The sequence below is a fragment of the Anomaloglossus baeobatrachus genome, chromosome 9 (genome assembly GCF_048569485.1).
Source record: "Anomaloglossus baeobatrachus isolate aAnoBae1 chromosome 9, aAnoBae1.hap1, whole genome shotgun sequence".
Taxonomy (NCBI): Eukaryota; Metazoa; Chordata; class Amphibia; order Anura; family Aromobatidae; genus Anomaloglossus; species Anomaloglossus baeobatrachus.
Window position 1 is genome coordinate 209,579,615 of NC_134361.1, and position 27,036 is coordinate 209,606,650.

General features: G+C 50.6%; 1 protein-coding gene across 3 annotated transcripts in view; it reads right to left on the minus strand.

Annotated features, from left to right (window-relative positions):
- The window catches only part of COL5A1 (collagen type V alpha 1 chain), a 399,673-nt gene that overhangs the window by 33,417 nt on the left and 339,220 nt on the right, over positions 1-27,036 (minus strand). For all 3 annotated transcript variants that reach the window (XM_075324351.1, XM_075324352.1, XM_075324349.1), the window contains exons 27-41: positions 21,491-21,544; positions 19,276-19,320; positions 17,886-17,939; positions 15,585-15,692; positions 9,602-9,655; positions 9,074-9,127; positions 8,638-8,682; positions 8,495-8,548; positions 8,273-8,317; positions 7,013-7,066; positions 3,679-3,732; positions 831-884; positions 406-513; positions 104-193; positions 1-17 (exon numbers count right to left, since the gene is read on the minus strand). The exon at positions 1-17 is cut by the window's left edge and continues 37 nt beyond it. In XM_075324351.1, coding sequence (XP_075180466.1) covers positions 1-17; positions 104-193; positions 406-513; positions 831-884; positions 3,679-3,732; positions 7,013-7,066; positions 8,273-8,317; positions 8,495-8,548; positions 8,638-8,682; positions 9,074-9,127; positions 9,602-9,655; positions 15,585-15,692; positions 17,886-17,939; positions 19,276-19,320; positions 21,491-21,544 — 890 coding nt within the window. The remainder of the gene's footprint in view (positions 18-103; positions 194-405; positions 514-830; positions 885-3,678; positions 3,733-7,012; positions 7,067-8,272; positions 8,318-8,494; positions 8,549-8,637; positions 8,683-9,073; positions 9,128-9,601; positions 9,656-15,584; positions 15,693-17,885; positions 17,940-19,275; positions 19,321-21,490; positions 21,545-27,036) is intronic.

Below are 27,036 nucleotides of genomic sequence, written 5' to 3' on the forward strand. Positions count from 1 at the left end.
TTCAATCCTAGAGCCCCCTGGGGAGAAAACATGGTCACATCCGTTACATTGTGGCCATCGGTGGATGTCGAATATCTGAAGAATCCGCTGATTTATTACTCACAATTGGACCGGGCAGGCCTCGTTCACCGCTGAATCCTCTTAAACCTGGAGGTCCGTCTTTACCAGGCAGCCCTGCTGGGCCGGGGTCTCCCTGGAAAAGACACAATATATATTCAATAACCAGTGGTCCACGGACCACGTCTGGTAATCCACACGAATGGAGCGAGTGTGCGGACACTACACAAGGGTGGAAAGCCGCCCGGCTAGATGATGATTCCGGCTAGGCAGCTTATGTGCGAGGTTACACTGCTATTTGGGGGGGGGGGGGGTTCTCCTGCAGAAGCACAGGCATTAATAACGCACCTTTGATCCTTCTTTTCCAGCCAGTCCGGGTAATCCCTGCTCACCGGGCGGACCAGGAGGGCCTGGATGGCCTCTTTCACCCATCGGACCAGTCTCTCCAGTCGGACCCTAGAAGAGGTTATAGATATTGGAGGCCGTTCGCACTAGGGCAGGTTCGGAGTAGACGTCTACGGCGTATGTTAGCACTTCATGTCCTTCATGTCGTGTGACAGCTATCTTATTCCTCATCTATTAATATGTAAGAGTGAATGTGAGAATAAGGAATCCCTGTTCTGCAGAATTCCTTCTGATAGCAGATAATGTGCGGAGATGAAGGACTTGGCCGGGGATCACAGAATGTCACCGCTACAGAGAGATGTGTGAAATTACAGCGGCGTATTAAGTCGATTTTATCAGACAGCTGCTGCCTCTCCGGACTGACGTACCTGGGGACCGACGACACCCGGGGGACCCGGAGGACCCGTCTTTCCTTGGAAACCCTGTCAATGGGAATAAACAAGGTGAGATCGGGTAGAAGAGAGACGTAGGTGGACGTCCGCTCCCGTGGTCATCGGTCAGCCAGATTTCGAGAAGAAAAAAAAAATCAACAGAAAACATATCCATCAAATTCTAATACTGAATATTAAGCAGCTCCAACATGTGCAGGAGCGGAGCATGATCACAAGAAGGAACAGGACTGTCTCCAATAACAAGAAGATGGGGGAAAGCGCCGCACTTACCACAGCCCCGGAAACACAACAGCAGATGGAGGAAAGGTATTGTTACATGCAGCAGGCAGACTAAGAAATCCCGAAACCTCGCCTATAGCTTACCTGCCGGATACTGGGTCATATATAGTCACTATGGATTCATGATACTAAATGTGCAATGTCACATACACAGCTCAGAACAGGGCGGATATATACTGACCCGTGTCCGAGAAGACAGCGAGGAAATGCTAAAGAGCAGCCTGCACACTACACACTTCATTTACACAGGGACTCCATTTATTTTACATTAAAATCTTTTATTATATACGACAGAGCTGCGCTCACTATTCTGCTGGTGCAGTCACTGTGTACATACATTACTGATCCTGAGTTACCTCCTGTATTATACTCCAGAGCCGCACTCACTATTCTGCTGGTGCAGTCACTGTGTACACACATTACATTACTGATCCTGAGTTACCTCCTGTATTATACTCCAGAGCCGCACTCACTATTCTGCTGGTGCACTCACTGTGTATATACATTACTGATCCTGAGTTACCTCCTGTATTATACTCCAGAGCTGCACTCACTATTCTGCTGGTGCAGTCACTGTGTACATACATTACTGATCCTGAGTTACCTCCTGTATTATACTCCAGAGCTGCACTCACTATTCTGCTGGTGCAGTCACTGTGTATATACATTACTGATCCTGAGTTACCTCCTGTATTATACTCCAGAGCCGCACTCACTATTCTGCTGGTGCACTCACTGTGTATATACATTACTGATCCTGAGTTACCTCCTGTATTATACTCCAGAGCTGCACTCATTATTCTGCTGGTGCAGTCACTGTGTACATACATTACTGATCCTGCGTTACATCCTGTATTATACTCCAGAGCTGCACTCACTATTCTGCTGGTGCAGTCACTGTTTACATACATTAGTGATCCTGAGTTACCCCCTGTATTATACTCCAGAGCTGCACTCACTATTCTGCTGGTGCAGTCACTGTGTACATACATTACTGATCCTGAGTTACCTCCTGTATTATACTCCAGAGTTGCACTCACTATTCTGCGGGTGCAGTCACTGTGTACAGACATTACTGATCCTGAGTTACCTCCTGTATTATACTCCAGAGTTGCACTCACTATTCTGCGGGTGCAGTCACTGTGTACATTCATTAGATTACTGATCCTGAGTTACCTCCTGTATTATACTCCAGAGCTGCACTCACTATTCTGCTGGTGCAGTCACTGTGTACAGACATTACTGATCCTGTATTACACTCCAGAGCTGCACTCACTATTCTGCTGGTGCAGTCACTGTGTGCATACATTACTGATCCTGAGTTACCTCCTGTATTATACTCCAGAGCTGCACTCACTATTCTGCGGGTGCAGTCACTGTGTACATACATTACTGATCCTGAGTTACCTCCTGTATTATACTCCAGAGCTGCACTCACTATTCTGCTAGTGCAGTCACTGTGTACATACATTACTGATCCTGAGTTACATCCTGTATTATCCTCCAGAGCTGCACTCACTATTCTGCTGGTGCAGTCACTGTGTGCATACATTACTGATCCTGAGTTACCTCCTGTATTATACTCCAGAGCTGCACTCACTATTCTGCTGGTGCAGTCACTGTTTACATACATTAGTGATCCTGAGTTACCCCCTGTATTATTCTCCTGTGACCCTCCTTCCTTATGGCACCATATGGAGGTCACTTTGCTCGGCTGACCACACGTCATCTTCGGCTTCCTCTCCGTGTCTCCGGCAGCGTGCGCGGTCACGGAGCAGCAGTGGATTAGGAAGGGCAATCAGTAGGGCATATATATTGTTTGCATGATGCGATGTTAGAATGGAGCAGTTCAGCAGCGGTAACTTGTATCCGCCACCACCAGGACTCTGCCATCACAGGCGGCACAGATCTGTGTGGACAGCGGCTGCGAGCAGCACGTCAGCCCGGGGCAGCGGGTGTCCATGCTGTGCAGGTGTCGCTGTATATGCAGCTGTAAGTGGATCTGGCCCCTGGATCCGGCGTGTTCGGAGCTCGTAGTGACCCTGATGAGCAGTGACACACGCGTCTGATAACCGGAGACGACTGAATTGCTGCAGAAATGTTCAAATCTATTCACAAAGTGAATCTCAAACTCGGCAAACGATTCCCTCAGTGCACGGTAACAGTGGACAAACCAAAATCTGCCCAACGTTACCATAGACCGGGCAAATCGACTGACCACGTCTGAGATTCACTGCAGCAAAGAAGAGTCACCCATCACATCACCGAAAACATTCACCCACCAGAAGTCACCTTGTAGGGGCACCATGGAGGGGATGTGGTGGGTATTGTACCTCCTGTGGGGCCCCTGGAAATCATCGTTACTCTGACTTCACCGGAATAAGTCGGGGGATTTCTTTAGATCCCTCCATGTAGATGAGGAGGCACACGCCTTACAGCAGATGAATGGGCGACATCTCCTCATCTGCAGGGAACGGTCTGGAGCAATCACACCTCCAGCAGAAGTCCGATGTAAGGACGACGCACAGCAGTGCCATATACTCACAGTTTCACCTCTCTGGCCGGGGTGTCCGGGAAGTCCGTCTTTCCCTGGTGGACCCTGGAATGGAAGAAATACGGCGGTCAGAACCAGTTACTTTGCAGGCCATGCTGAAGGGTTGTACGGCGGCTCGCCTTATTACAATGCTCTGTGCTTTATTACAATAGTCTGTGCTTTATTACAATGCTCTGTGCTCTATTACAATGCTCTGTGCTCTATTACAATGCTCTGTGCTCTATTACAATGCTCTGTGCTCTATTACAATGCTCTGTGCTCTATTACAATGCTCTGTGCTCTATTACAATGTTCTGTGCTCTATTACAATGGTCTGTGCTCTATTACAATGCTCTGTGCTTTATTACAATGCTCTGTGCTCTATTACAATGCTCTGTGCTCTGCTACAATGCTCTATTACAATGCTCTGTGCTTTGTTACAATGCTCTGTGCTTTGTTACAGTGCTCTGTGCTTTATGACAATGCTCTGTGCTCTATTACAATGCTCTGTGCTCTATTACAATGCTCTGTGCTCTATCACAATGCTCTGTGCTCTATTACAATGCTCTGTGCTTTATTACAATGCTCTGTGCTCTATTACAATGCTCTGTGCTCTATTACAATGCTCTGTGCTCTATTACAATGCTCTGTTACAATGCTCTATTACAATGCTCTGTGCTTTGTTACAATGCTCTGTGCTTTGTTACAGTGCTCTGTGCTTTATGACAATGCTCTGTGCTCTATTACAATGCTCTGTGCTCTATTACAATGCTCTGTGCTCTATTACAATGCTCTGTGCTCTATTACAATGCTCTGTGCTTTATTACAATGCTCTGTGCTCTATTACAATGCTCTGTGCTCTATTACAATGCTCTGTGCTTTATTACAATGCTCTGTGCTTTATTACAATGCTCTGTGCTCTATTACAATGCTCTGTGCTCTATTACAATGCTCTGTGCTCTGCTACAATGCTCTATTACAATTCTCTGTGCTTTATTACAATGCTCTGTGCTCTATTACAATGGTCTGTGCTCTATTACAATGCTCTGTGCTTTATTACAATGCTCTGCGCTTTATTACAATGCTCTGTGCTCTATTACAATGCTCTGTGCTCTATTACAATGCTCTGTGCTCTATTACAATGCTCTGTGCTCTATTACAATGCTCTGTTACAATGCTCTATTACAATGCTCTGTGCTTTATTACAATGCTCTGTGCTCTATTACAATGGTCTGTGCTCTATTACAATGGTCTGTGCTCTATTACAATGGTCTGTGCTTTATTACAATGCTCTGTGCTCTATTACAATGCTCTGTGCTCTATTACAATGCTCTGTGCTCTATTACAATGCTCTGTGCTCTGCTACAATGCTCTATTACAATGCTCTGTGCTTTATTACAATGCTCTGTGCTTTATTACAATGCTCTGTGCTCTATTACAATGTTCTGTGCTCTATTACAATGCTTTGTGCTCTGTTACAATGCTCTGTGCTTTGTTACAGTGCTCTGTGCTTTGTTACAGTGCTCTGTGCTTTATTACAATGCTCTGTGCTTTGTTACAATGCTCTGTGCTTTGTTACAATGCTCTGTGCTTTGTTACAGTGCTCTGTGCTTTGTTACAATGCTCTGTGCTCTGTTACAATGCTCTGTGCTCTATTACAATGCTCTGTGCTCTATTACAGTGCTCTGTGCTTTATTACAGTGCTCTGTGCTTTATTACAATGCTCTGTGCTTTATTACAATGCTCTGTGCACTATTGCAATGCTCTGTGCTCTATTGCAATGCTCTGTGCTCTATTGCAATGCTCTGTGCTCTATTGCAATGCTCTGTGCTCTATTGCAATGCTCTGTGCTTTATTGCAATGCTCTGTGCTTTATTGCAAGGCTCTGTGCTTTATTGCAAGGCTCTGTGCTTTATTGCAATGCTCTGTGCTTTATTGCAATGCTCTGTGCTTTATTACAATGCTCTGTGCTTTATTACAATGCTCTGTGCTTTATTACAATGCTCTGTGCTCTATTACAATGCTCTGTGCTTTGTTACAGTGCTCTGTGCTTTATGACAATGCTCTGTGCTCTGTTACAGTGCTCTGTGCTTTGTTACAATGCTCTGTGCTCTATTACAATGCTCTGTGCTCTATTACAATGCTCTGTGCTCTATTACAATGCTCTGTGCTTTATTACAATGCTCTGTGCTCTATTACAATGCTCTGTGCTCTATTACAATGCTCTGTGCTCTATTACAATGCTCTGTGCTCTATTACAATGCTCTGTGCTCTATTACAATGCTCTGTGCTTTATTACAATGCTCTGTGCTTTATTACAATGCTCTGTGCTCTATTACAATTTCTGTGCTCTATTACAATGCTCTGTGCTCTATTACAATGCTCTGTGCTCTATGCTTTATTACAATGCTCTGTGCTTTGTTACAATGCTCTGTGCTTTGTTACAGTGTTCTGTGCTTTATTACAATGCTCTGTGCTTTGTTACAATGCTCTGTGCTTTGTTACAATGCTCTGTGCTTTGTTACAGTGCTCTGTGCTCTATTACAATGCTCTGTGCTCTATTACAATGCTCTGTGCTCTATTACAATGCTCTGTGCTCTATTACAATGCTCTGTGCTCTATTACAATGCTCTGTGCTCTATTACAATGCTCTGTGCTCTATTACAATGCTCTGTGCTCTATTACAATGCTCTGTGCTCTATTACAATGCTCTGTGCTCTATTACAGTGCTCTGTGCTTTATTACAGTGCTCTGTGCTTTATTGCAATGCTCTGTGCTCTATTACAATGCTCTGTGCTTTATTACAATGCTCTGTGCTCTATTGCAATGCTCTGTGCTCTATTGCAATGCTCTGTGCTCTATTGCAATGCTCTGTGCTCTATTGCAATGCTCTGTGCTCTATTGCAATGCTCTGTGCTCTATTGCAATGCTCTGTGCTCTATTGCAATGCTCTGTGCTCTATTGCAATGCTCTGTGCTCTATTGCAATGCTCTGTGCTCTATTGCAATGCTCTGTGCTCTATTGCAATGCTCTGTGCTCTATTGCAATGCTCTGTGCTCTATTGCAATGCTCTGTGCTTTATTGCAATGTTCTGTGCTCTATTGCAATGCTCTGTGCTTTATTGCAATGCTCTGTGCTTTATTGCAATGCTCTGTGCTTTATTGCAATGCTCTGTGCTTTATTGCAATGCTCTGTGCTTTATTACAATGCTCTGTGCTTTATTACAATGCTCGGTGCTTTATTACAATGCTCTGTGCTCTATTACAATGCTCTGTGCTTTATACTCGTTTTTTGCACCTTCTATCTCTTCCCCGAGGCCAAACCACGGACGCTGCTCTTTACTTACAGGGGGGCCCTTCGGTCCTGGAAATCCAGTGGGTCCTTGAGGTCCGGGCGGTCCCTGTGATGACATGACTTGCATTAGATTACAATTGTCGCCCGTTGTATCAGTCCTGCCGGTCACATGCATTTGCCAAACTACTTCTGAAAGCTGGAACTACAAGCCAGAGCCGGCCACGGTGTGACCGGATCTATGGAGCCGATGAAGGAGGCATTCTGGGTAAGACATGCGGCTCTTATCCCTGTGTTGTCAGATGGGCGGCAGTTCTGAGTTTCCTTTTCTAGTCCATAAAGCGATGGATCTAGACTAATGGAAAGCAGCGGCTTGTTCTGCGCAATGATACAGCTGGCTGCAAGCATGAGGGGGGGAGGGGGACGCGGGAATCATGGATGTCAGGTTAATGCGGCCTGCAGAAATGAACCATGTGCAATCAGTGGCTCCAAGTCCTGGACCGGAACTCAAACTGCCCATTCTAAGAGCTAGAACGTCTGACAACACCCGCGGCAGCTTTACCGGGCACCATGCTGGCACAGGATCTATCAGCCCCGCCGCTGCGGCGTCATGCACACCAACCTCCGCCTCACACCCCACAACAGGGCTCTCTGCTGAATGGGATTATTACATTCCAGGCTAAATCAAACATTAATCGGATTAGTGACAGGTACACCGAGATTGCCGGAGAGGTCTTCTGCTCCCAGAGTTCCACGATGAAGCCCTCAACTATGTGCAGGGGGGTTACAGGGCACCGTCTACACCGGGGCGTCCTATGGCATGGTCCTATGTGTCCTGTACACTGGCATCAACCTCCTTCATCCATCCGATAGAAGATAAATGTCCTATGTCCGGATGGAGGCCGCTGAGTGATGATCATACGGCCTTGGGGGACTCGGAAAAGTGGTGACAAGCTCCTGGGGGTCCCCTACTCTGATGTTACCCTCTAGCAGACCAGATTCAATCACCTTCTCAGAACACCCCCAATGTATGTTTTTTACATAATTAGGAACTTTATAGGGGGTGGGGGGGTGTCTATGTCAACCTGTAACTAAGGCGTATATGCAGGCACAGGCCCCATTGCAGGCAGCTTTCTTCTTCCGGCACTAGGCAGGCGCCCCGTGACCACCAGTCAGGCAGGTAGGAAGCTTCCCGAGTGCCCGGGTCTTCAGACCTTTGTGCCACGTGCTCATACATTGACCATTCATGGTTATCACACTGGGAATCCTCACGGTTTAGTTTACTATACTCGGTAGTGATAGCGCCACATCTTACCCTTTCTCCAGGAGGACCGGCGGGGCCATCCCCTCCAGAATTACCCTGTAGAAGAGAACACAGATCAGAATCCATCGTTCTACAAGCTCCGAGCGAGGACGACGACCATTACAGCCCGATCCTTAGAGAATATAGGCGGTAAGGAGATAGTGGGAGATCTTTAGGAGCGGCAGAGCAGTTTGCCATTTGGGGGCTGCCCGTTCCATGGATGGGGGGTCTCACCTTGGGGCCTGGCTTTCCTGTTGTTCCCCTTGGACCTCTTTCACCACGTGGACCCTTCAGAGACAATAAAACATGGAGATCAGTGAAGGCCTTAGCGCAAATTAGGAGTAACATTCTGCACACATAGGGTGGTGGGATCTTACCGTTGGACCTCGTTGCCCCCTTGGACCCGGTTTGCCAGGGGTTCCCTAAATAAAAGAAAAAATAAACCTATGAATACATTGAATATGCCGAGGAGCGTCCTCTCCTTCCAGCCTGCGGATATGTCCAACAAAAACACCTTATTACAAATAATCCGCTTCCTGCGGTCGGCGTGCAAGTAAATCTGACCGCGAGGAAGCGGTGACATCCAACACTAATTCTTTATAGCTTTTTGCCACCAGCTCCGCACATTATTAGATTGGATATCCCCTCGTATTATTGTAGAAGCCGGAGCTCAGAGATCAAAAACTGTGTGTAAAGCCCCCGAAGGAAAGTGTCGGATCCCCAGTGCCAAGATATAAGCACGGGGGTAATGAGAAGGTGTAGCCGAGCTCGGGGGGGACGGGTGCGTCTCGTGTCAGGGATAACGTTACTTACTCTTGTGCCCTTCTCTCCGTTTGTGCCTTGAAAACCGGAAGATCCGATCGACCCCTTCAAGTAACAGGAGAAGAAGAGGTTAAATATAGCTAAAAACATTCAGAAAAAAATCCAAAATGTGACAAACGGGGAACGTTTGGGACCGGTTTACACATCGTGCCTGGCTCAGTGGTTAAGAGCAGATTCAGGGCTCATGTCTGCATGTCGCCCCACACTCCAATATATACTGAGCCACAGAGGGTAGCGTGCGAGCCCAACCGGGGCCAGGACTGATGGAGACGGCAATAATGAAATCCGACCTGGACATTGCAATCTACCGCTCTACAGCCGGTGGCCAACCACAACTCCCAGCATGCCCAGCAGAACGCCGCCCCGCTGTGTGCATGGAGCGGAGGACACTTTCCATCTGCTGCTATGATGTAGTTAGTGGTGTGGACGAGGAGCAGTAAATGTGATCTGGAGCCACTGAGCCCAGGGATCTATAGGTCCTGTATTCATCAGGATTACACAGGAGGAACCTCGCCTTACCTTTGGCCCTTGTCTTCCCGGGTAGCCTGGTAATCCTGGAACCCCGAGCTTCCCCTAAAGAGAGAGCAAAACAGTCAGGAATTGTGACCACAACCGATCACTGGTGACACCAAAACATGGAAGAGGCCAGAGGACGAGCGACCGCTGCATAACACACAATCACATGGAAGAGGCCAGAGGACGAGCGACCGCTGCATAACACACAATCACATGGAAGAGGCCAGAGGACGAGCGACCGCTGCATAATACACAATCACATGGAAGAGGCCAGAGGACGAGCGACCGCTGCATAACACACAATCACATGGAAGAGGCCAGAGGACGAGCGACCGCTGCATAATACACAATCACATGGAAGAGGCCAGAGGACGAGCGACCGCTGCATAATACACAATCACATGGAAGAGGCCAGAGGACGAGCGACCGCTGCATAATACACAATCACATGGAAGAGGCCAGAGGACGAGCGACCGCTGCATAACACGCAATCACATGGAAGAGGCCAGAGGACGAGCGACCGCTGCATAACACGGAATCACATGGAAGAGGCCAGAGGACGAGCGACCGCTGCATAATACACAATCACATGCAAGAGGCCAGAGGACGAGCGACCGCTTCATAATACGCAGTCACATGGAAGAGGCCAGAGGACGAGCGACCGCTGCATAACACACAATCACATGGAAGAGGCCAGAGGACGAGCGACCGCTCCATAACACACAATCACATGGAAGAGGCCAGAGGACGAGCGACCGCTCCATAATACACAATCACATGGAAGAGGCCAGAGGACGAGCGAGCGCTCCATAACACACAATCACATGGAAGAGGCCAGAGGACGAGCGACCGCTGCATAACACGCAATCACATGGAAGAGGACGAGCGACCGCTGCATAACACACAATCACATGGAAGAGGCCAGAGGACGAGCGACCGCTGCATAACACGCAATCACATGGAAGAGGCCAGAGGACGAGCGACCGCTGCATAACACACAATCACATGGAAGAGGCCAGAGGACGAGCGACCGCTGCATAACACACAATCACATGGAAGAGGCCAGAGGACGAGCGAGCGCTCCATAACACACAATCACATGGAAGAGGCCAGAGGACGAGCGACCGCTGCATAACACACAATCACATGGAAGAGGCCAGAGGACGAGCGACCGCTGCATAACACACAATCACATGGAAGAGGCCAGAGGACGAGCGACCGCTGCATAACACGCAATCACATGGAAGAGGCCAGAGGACGAGCGACCGCTCCATAACACGCAATCACATGGAAGAGGCCAGAGGACGAGCGACCGCTCCATAACACACAATCACATGGAAGAGGCCAGAGGACGAGCGACCGCTCCATAACACACAATCACATGGAAGAGGCCAGAGGACGAGCGAGCGCTCCATAACACACAATCACATGGAAGAGGCCAGAGGACGAGCGACCGCTGCATAACACACAATCACATGGAAGAGGCCAGAGGACGAGCGACCGCTGCATAACACGCAATCACATGGAAGAGGACGAGCGACCGCTGCATAACACACAATCACATGGAAGAGGCCAGAGGACGAGCGACCGCTGCATAACACGCAATCACATGGAAGAGGCCAGAGGACGAGCGACCGCTCCATAACACACAATCACATGGAAGAGGCCAGAGGATGAGCGACCGCTGCATAACACGCAATCACATGGAAGAGGACGAGCGACCGCTGCATAACACACAATCACATGGAAGAGGCCAGAGGACGAGCGACCGCTGCATAACACGCAATCACATGGAAGAGGCCAGAGGACGAGCGACCGCTGCATAACACACAATCACATGGAAGAGGCCAGAGGACGAGCGACCGCTGCATAACACGCAATCACATGGAAGAGGCCAGAGGACGAGCGACCGCTGCATAACACACAATCACATGGAAGAGGCCAGAGGACGAGCGACCGCTGCATAACACACAATCACATGGAAGAGGCCAGAGGACGAGCGACCGCTGCATAACACGCAATCACATGGAAGAGGCCAGAGGACGAGCGACCGCTCCATAACACACAATCACATGGAAGAGGCCAGAGGACGAGCGAGCGCTCCATAACACACAATCACATGGAAGAGGCCAGAGGACGAGCGAGCGCTCCATAACACGCAATCTCATGGAAGAGGCCAGAGGACGAGCGACCGCTCCATAACACACAATCACATGGAAGAGGCCAGAGGACGAGCGACCGCTCCATAACACACAATCACATGGAAGAGGCCAGAGGACGAGCGACCGCTGCATAACACACAATCACATGGAAGAGGCCAGAGGACGAGCGAGCGCTCCATAACACACAATCACATGGAAGAGGCCAGAGGACGAGCGACCGCTCCATTACACACAATCACATGGAAGAGGCCAGAGGACGAGCGACCGCTGCATAACAAGCAATCACATGGAAGAGGCCAGAGGACGAGCGAGCGCTGCATAACACACAATCACATGGAAGAGGCCAGAGGACGAGCGAGCGCTGCATAACACGCAATCACATGGAAGAGGCCAGAGGACGAGCGAGCGCTCCATAACACGCAATCACATGGAAGAGGCCAGAGGACGAGCGAGCGCTGCATAACACACAATCACATGGAAGAGGCCAGAGGACGAGCGACCGCTGCATAACACACAATCACATGGAAGAGGCCAGAGGACGAGCGAGCGCTCCATAACACACAATCACATGGAAGAGGCCAGAGGACGAGCGACCGCTGCATAACACACAATCACATGGAAGAGGCCAGAGGACGAGCGACCGCTGCATAACACACAATCACATGGAAGAGGCCAGAGGACGAGCGAGCGCTGCATAACACACAATCACATGGAAGAGGCCAGAGGACGAGCGAGCGCTCCATAACACACAATCACATGGAAGAGGCCAGAGGACGAGCGAGCGCTCCATAACACACAATCACATGGAAGAGGCCAGAGGACGAGCGAGCGCTCCATAACACACAATCACACGGAAGAGGCCAGAGGACGAGCGAGCGCTCCATAACACACAATCACACGGAAGAGGCCAGAGGACGAGCGAGCGCTCCATAACACACAATCACATGGAAGAGGCCAGACGACGAGCGACCGCTGCATAACACACAATCACATGGAAGAGGCCAGAGGACGAGCGACCCCTGCATAACACACAATCACATGGAAGAGGCCAGAGGACGAGCGACCGCTGCATAACACACAATCACACGGAAGAGGCCAGAGGACGAGCGACCGCTCCATAACACACAATCACATGGAAGAGGCCAGAGGACGAGCGACCGCTGCATAACACACAATCACACGGAAGAGGCCAGAGGACGAGCGACCGCTCCATAACACACAATCACACGGAAGAGGCCAGAGGACGAGCGAGCGCTCCATAACACACAATCACATGGAAGAGGCCAGACGACGAGCGACCGCTGCATAACACACAATCACAAGATGCTGTACACTAGATCCTCACACCTCATTACCCTGTACCCCCAGTGTCATTATCCTGCACCCCCAGCGTCATTATCCTGTACCCCCAGTGTCATTACCCTGTACCCCCAGCGTCATTACCCTGTACCCCCAGTGTCATTATCCTGTACCCCCAGTGTCATTACCCTGTACTCCCAGTGTCATTACCCTGTACCCCCAGTGTCATTACCCTGTATCCCCAGTGTCATTATCCTGTACCCCCAGCGTCATTACCCTGTACCCCCAGTGTCATTACCCTGCACCCCCAGTGTCATTACCCTGCACCCCCAGTGTCATTACCCTGTACCCCCAGTGTCATTACCCTGTACCCCCAGCGTCATTACCCTGTACCCCCAGTGTCATTACCCTGTACCCCCAGTGTCATTACCCTGTACCCCCAGTGTCATTACCCTGTATCCCCAGTGTCATTACCCTGTATCCCCAGTGTCATTATCCTGTACCCCCAGCGTCACTGTACCCCCAGTGTCATCATCCTGACCCCCAGTGTCATTACCCTGTACCCCCAGTGTCATTATCCTGCACCCCCAGTGTCATTATCCGGCACCCCCAGTGTCATTACCCTGTACCCCCAGCGTCATTACCCTGTACCCCCAGCGTCATTACCCTGTACCCCCAGTGTCATTATCCTGTACCCCCAGTGTCATTATCCTGTACCCCCAGTGTCATTATCCTGTACCCCCAGTGTCATTATCCTGTACCCCCAGTGTCATTATCCTGTACCCCCAGTGTCATTATCCCGTACCCCCAGTGTCATTATCCCGTACCCCCAATGTCATTATCCCGCACCCCCAGTGTCATTACCCTGTACCCCCAGTGTCAGTATCCTGTACCCCCAGTGTCATTATCCTGCACCCCCAGTGTCAGTATCCTGCAACCCCAGTGTCAGTATCCTGCAACCCCAGTGTCAGTGTCATTATCCTGTACCCCCAGTGTCATTATCCTGTACCCCCAGTGTCAGTGTCATTATCCTGTACCCCCAGTGTCATTATCCTGTACCCCCAGTGTCATTATCCCGTACCCCCAGTGTCATTATCCCGTACCCCCAATGTCATTATCCCGCACCCCCAGTGTCATTACCCTGTACCCCCAGTGTCAGTATCCTGTACCCCCAGTGTCATTATCCTGCACCCCCAGTGTCAGTATCCTGCAACCCCAGTGTCAGTGTCATTATCCTGTACCCCCAGTGTCATTATCCTGTACCCCCAGTGTCATTATCCCGTACCCCCAGTGTCATTATCCCGTACCCCCAATGTCATTATCCCGCACCCCCAGTGTCATTACCCTGTACCCCCAGTGTCAGTATCCTGTACCCCCAGTGTCATTATCCTGTACCCCCAGTGTCATTATCCTGCACCCCCAGTGTCAGTATCCTGCACCCCCAGTGTCAGTATCCTGCAACCCCAGTGTCAGTATCCTGTACCCAGATTGCCCGTGTTCTGTGATGACACTTGGGGTACAGAATAATGACACACAAGCAGTATGTGGGGAGAACGGCCATTTTTGCGATCGTTCCCCAGCACATAATGATAGGAGGAGAGTTGATAACATTGTTTTTTATGAGAAGTCATCATTCTGGCGTTTGGACGATGCACTACAAGTGCAGTGTTGGGATGCAGCTTTCTTGGGGCAATCACCGGCCTGTGACAATGACCCTTAAGGGGCCGACAATTTCCCGTTACATTCGTGCACTGTGAGGCACATTCACTGGAACATGGAAGAACAATCCTGCGGATGGTAAACAGGAGCAAGCCATGATGAGATGACGGATGGTGACAGATACTTTCCATACAGATGAGGGGTAAACACGCCGTGTGATGAATGCAGGAGGCGGCCATCATTGTCTACCTGTCACAGAGAGGCAGAGGATAAATCTGAAGGATCCCGTCTGGATTGTAACATCTCGCAGTATCTGCTCCTTCTCATGCCGCCGAGTGCTGGGGATCGGCGCAGGAGCCCGTCATGGTGTCAGCGTTCCTCCTCCGGTCTGGGGTCGGCTCAGGACATTACATGGGAGGGGGCTTTAATGATATGGCGCGAGCTCCAGACCCTCACCATTATCTAGATACTGTATATAATCTACACAGCTAGATACTGTATATCATCTACACAGATATTCAGCTTTTATTGCCCGAGATTGCTCATGTGCTGGAAGGTTTTCAGGGAGATGATACGTGAACAGGACAAGTGACAAAACTAGTCCAAGAAATGTCACCCCCAAAATGTTACCTCCGCAATGTGACCCCTGAAATGTCACCCCTGATATGTCACCCTCAAAATGTGAACTCTGCAATGTCACCCCCAAAATGTTACCTCCATAACGTGACCCCTGAAATGTCACCCCTGATATGTCACCCTCAAAATGTGACCCCTGCAATGTCACCCCCGAAATGTGACCCCCGAAATGTCACCCCCGCCGACATTTGTGTCTCCTGATCAACAAATCTGTATTGGGGGAAACTTACTTTCTCCCCAGCAGGACCAAGAGGACCATTCTCTCCAGAAGGACCACCTCTTCCCTTAGGACCCTCGGGGCCGTCTTCACCTCTGGGACCAGAGGGTCCAAGTTCCCCCTGGTGGTAAATAAAGATTCATTAGAGAAAGGAACCTTGATAAATATATAGTTACAGACACCTGATAATCCAGAAATAGCTCTACATTGTACGTGGCACCTCCTAATTCAGAAATAGTTCTATACGTGGCACCTGATAATCCCGGAATATTTTACTGTATATAGTACCTGATTATCAGGCTCCACATATAGAACTATTTCTGGATTATCAGGCACTATGTACAGTAAAATATGCCAGTGTTATTAGGTGTCATGTATAGAACTATTCTGGATTATCAAGCTCCACATTTAGACCTATTCTGGATTATCAGGTGCAATGTATAGACAATGTATAGACATTATCAGGCTCCACATATAGAGCTATTTCTGGATTATGTCTATACATTGTCTATATATTGCACCTGATAATCCAGCATAGTTGCATAGTTCTATACGTGGAGGCTGGCAATCCAGAATAGTTCTATATGTGGCGCCTGATAATCTGGAATAGTTTTATTCATGGAGTCTGATAATCCAGGAATAGTTCTATGCTTGGAGTGTGAGAATCCAGGAATAGTGCTATGTGATTTGTGGTGCCGGATAATCCCAGAACAGTTGTATATGTGGCACTTGATAATCCAGGAATAGATCTATACTGTGCATGGTGCCTGGTAATCCAGGAATAGTTCTATACGGTACGTGGTGCCTGATAATCCTGGAATTGATCTATACTGTGCGTGGTGCCTGATAATCCAGGAATAGTTCTATACTGTGCGTGGTGCCTGATAATCCAGGAATAGTTCTATACTGTGCGTGGTGCTTGGTAATCCAGGAATAGCTCTATACTGTGCGTGGCGCCTGATAATCCAGCAATAGCTCTATACTGTGCGTGGCGCCTGGTAATCCAGGAATAGTTCTATACTGTGCGTGGTGCCTGATAATCCAGGAATAGTTCTATACTGGCGTGGTGCCTGGTAATCCAGGAATAGATCTATACTGTACGTGGTACCTGATAATCCAGGAATAGTTCTATACTGTGCGTGGTGCCTGATAATCCAAGAATAGTTCTATACTGTGCGTGGTGCCTGATAATCCAGGAATAGCTCTATACTGTACGTGGTGCCTGATAATCCAGGAATAGCTCTATACTGTGCGTGGCGCCTGATAATCCAGCAATAGCTCTATACTGTGCGTGGTGCCTGATAATCCAGGAATAGTTTTATACTGTGCGTGGCGCCTGGTAATCCAGGAATAGCTCTATACTGTGCGTGGTGCCTGGTAATCCAGGAATAGTTTTATACTGTGCGTGGCGCCTGGTAATCCAGGAATAGCTCTATACTGTGCGTGGTGCCTGGTAATTCAGGAATAGATCTATACTGTGCATGGTGCCTGGTAATCCAGGAATAGTTCTATACTGTGCGTGGTGCTTGGTAATCCAGGAATAGTTCTTTATGGTACGTGGTGCCTGGTAATCCAGGAATAGCTCTATACTGTGCGTGGTGCCTGGTAATCCAGGAATAGTTGTGCACGGTATGTAGGAGAGAGCAGCCCTGTTGCGGTGTGACCCCAGTGCTGATGGGTGCGGTATTACACGTGCCATACATCACCAGACGCAGTGATGGATCTGACACCCCCCAATACGCCCTTACAGGGGGCACAGGCGCCCCAGTGACACCTCCACATCACCGGGGCTTTACACAGGACATTAATTACATCCGTGTTTCCACCTTTTTAATTGTTGGGATTTTTGCAGCCCCCGGAGCCCAAATAAAATGGTAAATAATGAATGGCGGCAGCGGTGTCGGATATTACCATCGATTCTGCCCAGTCCATTAACGTCTCCATGCAGCGCGGGGTGCGGCAGGTGATCAGTTAATGAATGTATTGATCGCACCTTTACACGCTGGATGAGGGGAGCGTGATCATTAGAGCGAGTGTGAGTGAGCCTCATCAGAGGAGACACCTTATATTGCCGTTAATTATCGTTGCAGGTGTAAGGTGGAGTTCTGTGGATGGTCCATTATGTCGTTATTAGAGGTTGGCCCCACGGGCTGACGAGGGTGCGGGGCCCGGATGGACGCCCGGGCCGTGTGCACAGGACGGTACCATCCGGGGCAGCCGCTCGTGTGCCTAGGACCCCAGTATCAGATGCAGGTGCCCCTCCCCCGCAGGCTGCGTGTACATATATGCGGAATAATAAGACGCAGGCTCTTACTCGGTCTCCTTTGGTTCCCATGTCCCCCTTGAATCCTGGGAATCCATCTTCACCCTAGAGACAGACGAAGAGACATACACAGCAGGATTAGTGAGCGCAGAGCAATTCTCGGGTACAGATGTGCCCGCCGTACCCCGGGCAGAGATAGAGGTACAGCAACCTGCCGAGAAACAACTGCCTAATGAGATCTATGGGCTATTGGGCTGAGGTCTTGGGAGGCCGGGTGCCACCACCACTTATTTGCTTTTATGGAGCGGGGTGTAATGTGCTGCACAATACCGCAGGGCCGGACACATGGAGAGGGGTGTAATGTGCTGCACAATACTGCAGGGGCGGACACATGGAGCGGGGTGTAATGTGCTGCACAATACCGCAGGGGCGGAGACATGGAGCGGGGTGTAATGTGCTGCACAATACCGCAGGGCCGGACACATGGAGAGGGGTGTAATGTGCTGCACAATACTGCAGGGACGGACACATGGAGCGGGGTGTAATGTGCTGCACAATACTGCAGGGGCGGACACATGGAGCGGGGTGTAATGTGCTGTACAATACCGCAGGGGCGGACACATGGAGCGAGGTGTAATGTGCTGCACAATACCGCAGGGGCGGACACATGGAGCGGGGTGTACTGTGCCGCACAATACTGCAGGGGCGGACACATGGAGCGAGGTGTAATGTGCTGCACAATACCGCAGGGGCGGACACATGGAGCAGGGTGTACTGTGCTGCACAATACTGCAGGGGCGGACACATGGAGCGAGGTGTAATGTGCCGCACATTACTGCAGGGGCGGACACATGGAGCGAGGTGTAATGTGCTGCACAATACCGCAGGGGCGGACACATGGAGCGGGGTGTAATGTGCTGCACAATACTGCAGGGCCGGACACATGGAGCGGGGTGTAATGTGCTGCACAATACCGCAGGGGCGGACACATGGAGTGGGGTGTAATGTGCTGCACAATACCGCAGGGGCGGACACATGGAGCGGGGTGTAATGTGCCGCACAATACTGCAGGGGCGGACACATGGAGCGGGGTGTAATGTGCTGCACAATACCGCAGGGCCGGACACATGGAGCAGGGTGTAATGTGCTGCACAATACCGCAGGGCCGGACACATGGAGCGGGGTGTAATGTGCTGCACAATACCGCAGGGGCGGACACATGGAGCGGGGTGTAATGTGCTGCACAATACTGCAGGGGCGGACACATGGAGCGGGGTGTAATGTGCTGCACAATACCGCAGGGCCGGACACATGGAGCGGGGTGTAATGTGCTGCACAATACCGCAGGGCCGGACACATGGAGCGGGGTGTAATGTGCTGCACAATACCGCAGGGGCGGACATATGGAGCGGGTGCTGACGCCTCACACCCGGTCACTTACCTTCTCTCCTTTTGTTCCCTTCAGACCCCGGATGCCATCGGCTCCCTGAAACGAGACACATGCACACAATGGGGACAGTGTTAGTGATGCGGTGTCAGAACGCCCGGCAGATCATATATAACATATATATATATATATATATATATATATATATATATATATATATATATATATATACACACATACACACACTGTATGACCGGTCGGTCATCTCCCATTGTCTCCGGATGGAGCGTCAGGAGACCCCTGTGTATGTAATATAAGGGGTCAGCACTATTCTCTGCATATACAGGGCATAGAGGAGGGGGGATATTCGGCTCAGCCGCACCCGGATGGTCGCACGGCTGCTCACTAGGAAATGGACATACAGAAGGACGGACGCCGCCTCGGACGCGTCCGTGCACAATATCGCGTATAGCCGCACACGTCCGGCCCGATTCTCATCCATCTCCGGCCCGCGCAGTGTTTGCCGGACTCCGGCGGTGAATGAGCTTATAGCGTCTAATGACAGAAAATGGCTTCTCCTACACTTGGAAAAAATAAATATCTAAGGAGCTAAATGGCAGCCATTAAGCGCGGCAGAACAGCCATCCATCTCCACTTTAGCAAATCTAATTATGACACTTTGGAGGAGAGTTTCTGCCATTCTGCGTCCCCTTCTCTGCAGCAATGCAGAATAATTCAATTAGTGTAATGACGGCTCTAAAGCCAGAAATTCTGCACTTCACACTCCTAATGTTTCCCCTAATGGAGAAAAGCTTCATGCAGCCAGTGGCACCAGCAGAGGCGTCCTGAGACCGGGGGTGAGCGGGCCCCACTGACCCAGCAGAGGCGTCCTGAGACCGGGGGTGAGCGGGCCCCACTGACCCAGCAGAGGCGTCCTGAGACTGGGGGTGAACGGCCCCCACTGACCCAGCAGAGGCATCCTGAGACCGGGGGTGAGCGGGCCCCACTGACCCAGCAGAGGCGTCCTGAGACCGGGGGTGAGCGGGCCCCACTGAACCAGCAGAGGCGTCCTGAGACCGGGGGTGAGCGGGCCCCACTGAACCAGCAGAGGCGTCCTGAGACCGGGGGTGAGCGGGCCCCACTGACCCAGCAGAGGCGTCCTGAGACCGGGGGTGAGCGGGCCCCACTGACCCAGCAGAGGCGTCCTGAGACCGGGGGTGAGCGGGCCCCACTGAACCAGGCAGAGGCGTCCTGAGACCGGGGGTGAGCGGGCCCCACTGACCCAGCAGAGGCGTCCTGAGACTGGGGGTGAACGGCCCCCACTGACCCAGCAGAGGCATCCTGAGACCGGGGGTGAGCGGGCCCCACTGATCCAGCAGAGGCGTCCTGAGACCGGGGGTGAGCGGGCCCCACTGAACCAGCAGAGGCGTCCTGAGACCGGGGGTGAGCGGGCCCCACTGAACCAGCAGAGGCGTCCTGAGACCGGGGGTGAGCGGGCCCCACTGACCCAGCAGAGGCGTCCTGAGACTGGGGGTGAACGGCCCCCACTGACCCAGCAGAGGCGTCCTGAGACCGGGGGTGAGCAGGCCCCACTGACCCAGCAGAGGCGTCCTGAGACCGGGGGTGAGCGGGCCCCACTGACCCAGCAGAGGCGTCCTGAGACCGGGGGTGAGCGGGCCCCACTGACCCAGCAGAGGCGTCCTGAGACCAGGGGTGAGCGGGCCTCACTGACCCAGCAGAGGCGTCCTGAGACCGGGGGTGAGCGGGCCCCACTGACCCAGCAGAGGCGTCCTGAGACCGGGGGTGAGCGGGCCCCACTGACCCAGCAGAGGTGTCCTGAGACTGGGGGTGAACGGCCCCCACTGACCCAGCAGAGGCGTCCTGAGACCGGGGGTGAGCGGGCCCCACTGAACCAGCAGAGGCGTCCTGAGACCGGGGGTGAGCGGGCCCCACTGACCCAGCAGAGGCGTCCTGAGACCGGGGGTGAGCAGGCCCCACTGACCCAGCAGAGGCGTCCTGAGACCGGGGGTGAGCGGGCCCCACTGACCCAGCAGAGGCGTCCTGAGACCGGGGGTGAGCGGGCCCCACTGAACCAGCGCCACGCATAACCCATAGATGGCCAGACCCCATCAGCTCTGACCATCTATGAGCCTGTGACATCCCAGTAAATACAAGTCTTGGTTGTCCTCTGAGGTCAAGATGATGGAAATTTGTGTAACACCACATCATGGCTGCCGCCGGGTCTATGTCAATGGTCGGAGCCACGTACCTTCACACCACGTGATCCGGGGTACCCGATCGGCCCTTGGGGTCCAGCAGGTCCCTGCAAATAAAAAGACACAGAAACATGTTAGCACTGCATGAACATACAATGTCGCTCACATACACAACACTATATCCTCATCCATCCAGCCCTGTATAGTCAGCCCGATGACGGGGGGTCCTGCGCACCCCAACAATCCTGGTAATGGAGGGGCTTCCTGTGCAGCCCTTCACTATGCTCTTTTATACTGGATTTGGAGCTGTGGTCCCTCCTCACACTCAGGGGGGTCCTGGAGGTCGGACCCCCGGTAACGTGACACTATTGTTTTGCTTGTGGACGTCCACCGCTCAGATTTTTGGGATTATTAGATGCTTTATCATCTCATTGATTGCTATAACCCTGGCTCCTCGCACGCTGCGGCGTCGCCCTCCGTCCACCACTGTCGCTGGCAGCGCTCGGGGCCCGGCAGCGGAGGAGCCGTATTTACCGCTCACAGAGTCACTCGTCTTTGTTTTTCCAACCGCTCTGATCAGTGGTTAAACTTTGAATTAAGTTTCTGTGCTGTTGCCTAGCAACCGGGAGATGGAAGCTGCGGAGGAAGCGTCGCTTCCACTACTGATTACGGCAGAGCGGCCGATCCTGCTGAATATGTATACACGGGAAATCTCTCCTGCCACACAGACGTACAGGAGGGTAGGAAATAGCAGACCTCCATTACAGGCCGGCGTCTCTGCGGAGGGTACACGGGACACACAAACCCAGGTGACTGGTGACCGCCCGGACAGATGACGGACAGCGAGCCTCCGCCTGTCACACCAGTACCCTATTTTCATGCTGGAAATGTATTTATTTCTATCAGTCCGGACCGAACCCATGACTGGAATAGAGGGCGGCCGGGGATGGACAGACGCCAGGTTATGCACCATCCTGCAACTGCAGACGACAAAGCCCTAACCTCTCACACACACACATCACAGCAGTGCACCCCGATATACAGCAGAGCACCCCGATATACAGCAGAGCACCCCGATATACAGCAGAGCACCCCGATATACAGCAGTGCACCCCGATATACACAGCAGTGCACCCCGATATACACAGCAGTGCACCCCGATACACAGCAGTGCACCCCGATACACAGCAGGACACACCTATATACACACAGCAGTGCACCCCGATATACAGCAGCGCACCCCAATATACAGCAGTGCACCCCGATATACACAGCAGTGCACCCCGATACACAGCAGGACACACCTATATACACACAGCAGTGCACCCCGATATACAGCAGCGCACCCCAATATACAGCAGTGCACCCCGATATACACAGCAGTGCACCCCGATACACAGCAGTGCACCCCGATACACAGCAGGACACACCTATATACACACAGCAGTGCACCCCGATATACAGCAGCGCACCCCAATATACAGCAGCGCACCCCGATATACAGCAGTGTACCCCAATATACAGCAGTGCACCCCAATATACACAGCAGTGCACCCCGATACACAGCAGTGCACCCCGATACACAGCAGGACACACCTATATACACACAGCAGTGCACCCCGATATACAGCAGCGCACCCCAATATACAGCAGCGCACCCCGATATACAGCAGTGTACCCCGATATACAGCAGTGTACCCCGATATACAGCAGTGCACTCCGATATACAGCAGTGCACTCCGATATACACAGCAGTACACACCGATATACAGCAGTGCACCCCAATATACAGCAGTGCACCCTGATATACAGCAGTACACCCCGATATACAGCAGTGCACCCCAATATACAGCAGTGCACCCTGATATACAGCAGTGCACCCTGATATACAGCAGTACACCCCGATATACAGCAGTGCACCCCAATATACAGCAGTGCACCCTGATATACAGCAGTGCACCCTGATATACAGCAGTACACCCCGATATACAGAAGTACACCCCGATATACACAGCAGTACACCCCGATATACAGCAGTACACCCCGATATACACAGCAGTGCACCCCGATATACACAGCAGTGCACCCTGATATACAGTAGTGCACACTGATATACAGCAGTACACCCCGATATACAGCAGTACACCCCGATATACACAGCAGTACACCCCGATATACAGCAGTGCACCCTGATATACAGCAGTGCACACTGATATATAGCACGACAACCCGATATACAGCAGTATATGTATTTCATTATTTGCTTCTTACAAGCTTCTAAGTGTTCAAGAATGTCTTGATGAAACATCTCCCATGAGTTTAGTGCTCCGGAGTCTGTGTAACTCCTGTGCATAGCTGGCTGTGCTGCTGCTGCTGCAGGCTCGCACCACGAGGAAGGCATCCAGCCAATCACATTGCGAGGAGAGAGAGGACGAGGAGGGGCAAAACACCACCTGAGATCAAAGGCAGGAGCCCTAGAGGACACGACGAGGCGAAACTACAAGACAGCTGGTGGGGACAGCACCGTCCTGCACATACATACCCCATATCCAGCATACATTACTAGGGGGACCCCCACGTAGGTTAGGACAGCACTATCCTGCACATACATACCCCATATCCAGCACACATTACTAGGGGGACCCCCACATAGGTTAGGACTGCATGTCAGGGGTCTGAACTGTAATGAAGGGATGTCACTAGCAGCGTCAGTGGAGATGTACATATATTATTAGATGCCGGAGGTGTCCATTGCCTCTAATGCAGCTCAGTTGGGACTGGACAAGCTCTGGAGGCCATGATGATGTCCGGGATCGGGCAGATCGGCATTACACCCTCGCACTGCCCTACGCCACGGCCTATGTGCCATCTTTCTTCACCTGTGGTGCTGGGGACCGGGAAATAGCTGGGGGGGCACATAGGGCATTTAATTGTGCTTTATAGCGAACTAGCTGTACTACCCGGCTTCGCCCGGGTTAATAACTGCTATAGAATGTATTAACAAAAATGTATTCTGCACACAAAAACCACAAAACAAATAGATAGAAATGGAATTATAATGTCTGTCTCCCCCTCTGTATATATCTCTCTGTCTCTCTCTTTGTCTGTCTGTCTCTGACTGTCTCTTTCCCTGTCTGTCTCAATCTCTTTCCCTGTCTGTCTATCTATCTCTTTCCCTGTCTGTCTCTTTCCCTCTCTTTCCCTGTCTGTCTCTTTCCCTGTCTGTCTCTTTCCCTCTCTTTCCCTGTCTGTCTCTTTCCCGCTTTCCTTCTGTCTCTTTCCCTGTGTCTGTCTCTTTGTCTGTCTCTTTACCTGTCTTTGTCTGTCTCTTACCCTGTCTGTTTCCCTGTGTCTGTCTCTGTCTCTTTGTCTGTCTCTTAACCTGTCCCTCTCTTCCCCTGTCTGTCTCTTTCCGTCAGTCTGTCTCTTTGTCTGTGTCTGTCTCTTTGTGTCTGTCTCTTACCCTGTCTATTTCTTACCCTGTCGGTGTCTTCCTCTTACCCTGTCTGTGTCTGTCTCTTTCCCTGGCTGCATTGTGACACGCCAACATTCCATATAAGGGCGTGGCTGCGCATTCTTCTGAAGTTCTGGCTGCACTGTGGCTCCCAGCTCCATTCGCTTTAATGGAGGCAGGTTTCTTGGTGAATAACTGTAAAGCCGGGGTTAAAATTTCCCCTCAAAACATAGCCTATGACGCTCTCGGGGTCCAGACATGTGAGTGTGCAAAAGTTTGTGGCTGTAGCTGCGACGGTGCAGATGCCAATCCCGGACAGACAGACACACATACAAACACACACACATTCAGCTTTATATATTAGATGTGAGGCCACAATGGCGGCTCTTCTCCCGCACACAGGGCCGGTTGCAGAAACTTTCCGCAGCGCTGCGGTTTGTAGGTCAGCCCGGTGCTCGCCTCCCTCTGCAGACAGTTCACCTGTCACTCATCCCCGCACGCCGTCTAATGAAATACAAGCTGTCACATTGGGCCTGGGGTGAGATTCCTATTTTTAAAATGAATCTCTTTACTTTAGTGCCCACAGGGAGAAAAAAAAAAAGCGAGAAAATTATATATATATTTCCTGCCGCACTTTAATTTGTAATATTTTATGGCTGGTGAGATGTCATAGGGGGAAGAACAGGAAAAAAAGATTTATGTAAATTCAAAGCCATTTATTGCTTGTGTCCCGGGGCAGGTAATAATGGCTGACGATCCCGCTGCTGGCACCTGACAGCTCCGCTACATGCAGGTAACAACAGCCGGCCCATCAGCCCTGTGCACGAGGCTGCTGGGGACATCCGAGGGGTAACGCGGCCACCAACTAGTGACCATCGCAAAAGAGACAATCACACCTGACTCAGGCTCATACGGCACATACTAGATCTGATGGACTTCTCATTATAACCGCTCCTTCATCATCACTCACACAGCACAAACCATCATCCACTTACACAACACTGATCAATACATGAAAAAAGAATGCCTCTATACATGAGCGGGAATATAAAAAGGTACAGACATGTAATGAAAGGGTCATAACTCCTCCACCATAATGCACAGCTTTACTGTGCTGTGAGGGCAGGGGATAGGCAATGTGCAGCAGTGACAGCAGAACAGCGCTGCCACCTGGTGGCCACACTGCAGAACTGCACCTCTAACTGCGCACCAGAAGCTATGGACAACACTGAAATACCATCCTGGAAAAACATGAAGAGAAATAAATCCAGACCTACAAGATGATGTGTAATTTATGCTCTATATACTTATATACAGGAGATGCCCAGGATATACCGGCTGTACATATATAATTATATACAGGAGACGCCCAGGATATACCGGCTGTACATATATAATTATATACAGGAGATGCCCGGGTTATACCGGCTGTACATATATAATTATATACAGGAGATGCCCGGGTTATACCGGCTGTACATATATAATTATATACAGGAGATGCACAGGTTATACCGGCTGTACATATATAATTATATACAGGAGATGCCCGGGTTATACCGGCTGTACATATATAATTATATACAGGAGATGCCCAGGTTATACCGGCTGTACATATATAATTATATACAGGAGATGTCCAGGTTATACCGGCTGTACATATATAATTATATACAGGAGATGCCCGGGTTATACCGGCTGTACATATATAATTATATACAGGAGATGCCCAGGTTATACCGGCTGTACATATATAATTATATACAGGAGATGTCCAGGTTATACCGGCTGTACATATATAATTATATACAGGAGATGCCCGGGTTATACCGGCTGTACATATATAATTATATACAGGAGATGCCCAGGTTATACCGGCTGTACATATATAATTATATACAGGAGATGCCCAGGTTATACCAGCTGTACATACATAATTATATACAGGAGATGCCCAGGTTATAGCGGCTGTAGATATATAATTATATACAGGAGATGCCCAGGTTATACCGGCTGTACATATATAATTATATACAGGAGATGCCCAGGTTATACCGGCTGTACATATATAATTATATACAGGAGATGCCCGGGTTATACCGGCTGTACATATATAATTATATACAGGAGATGCCCGGGTTATAT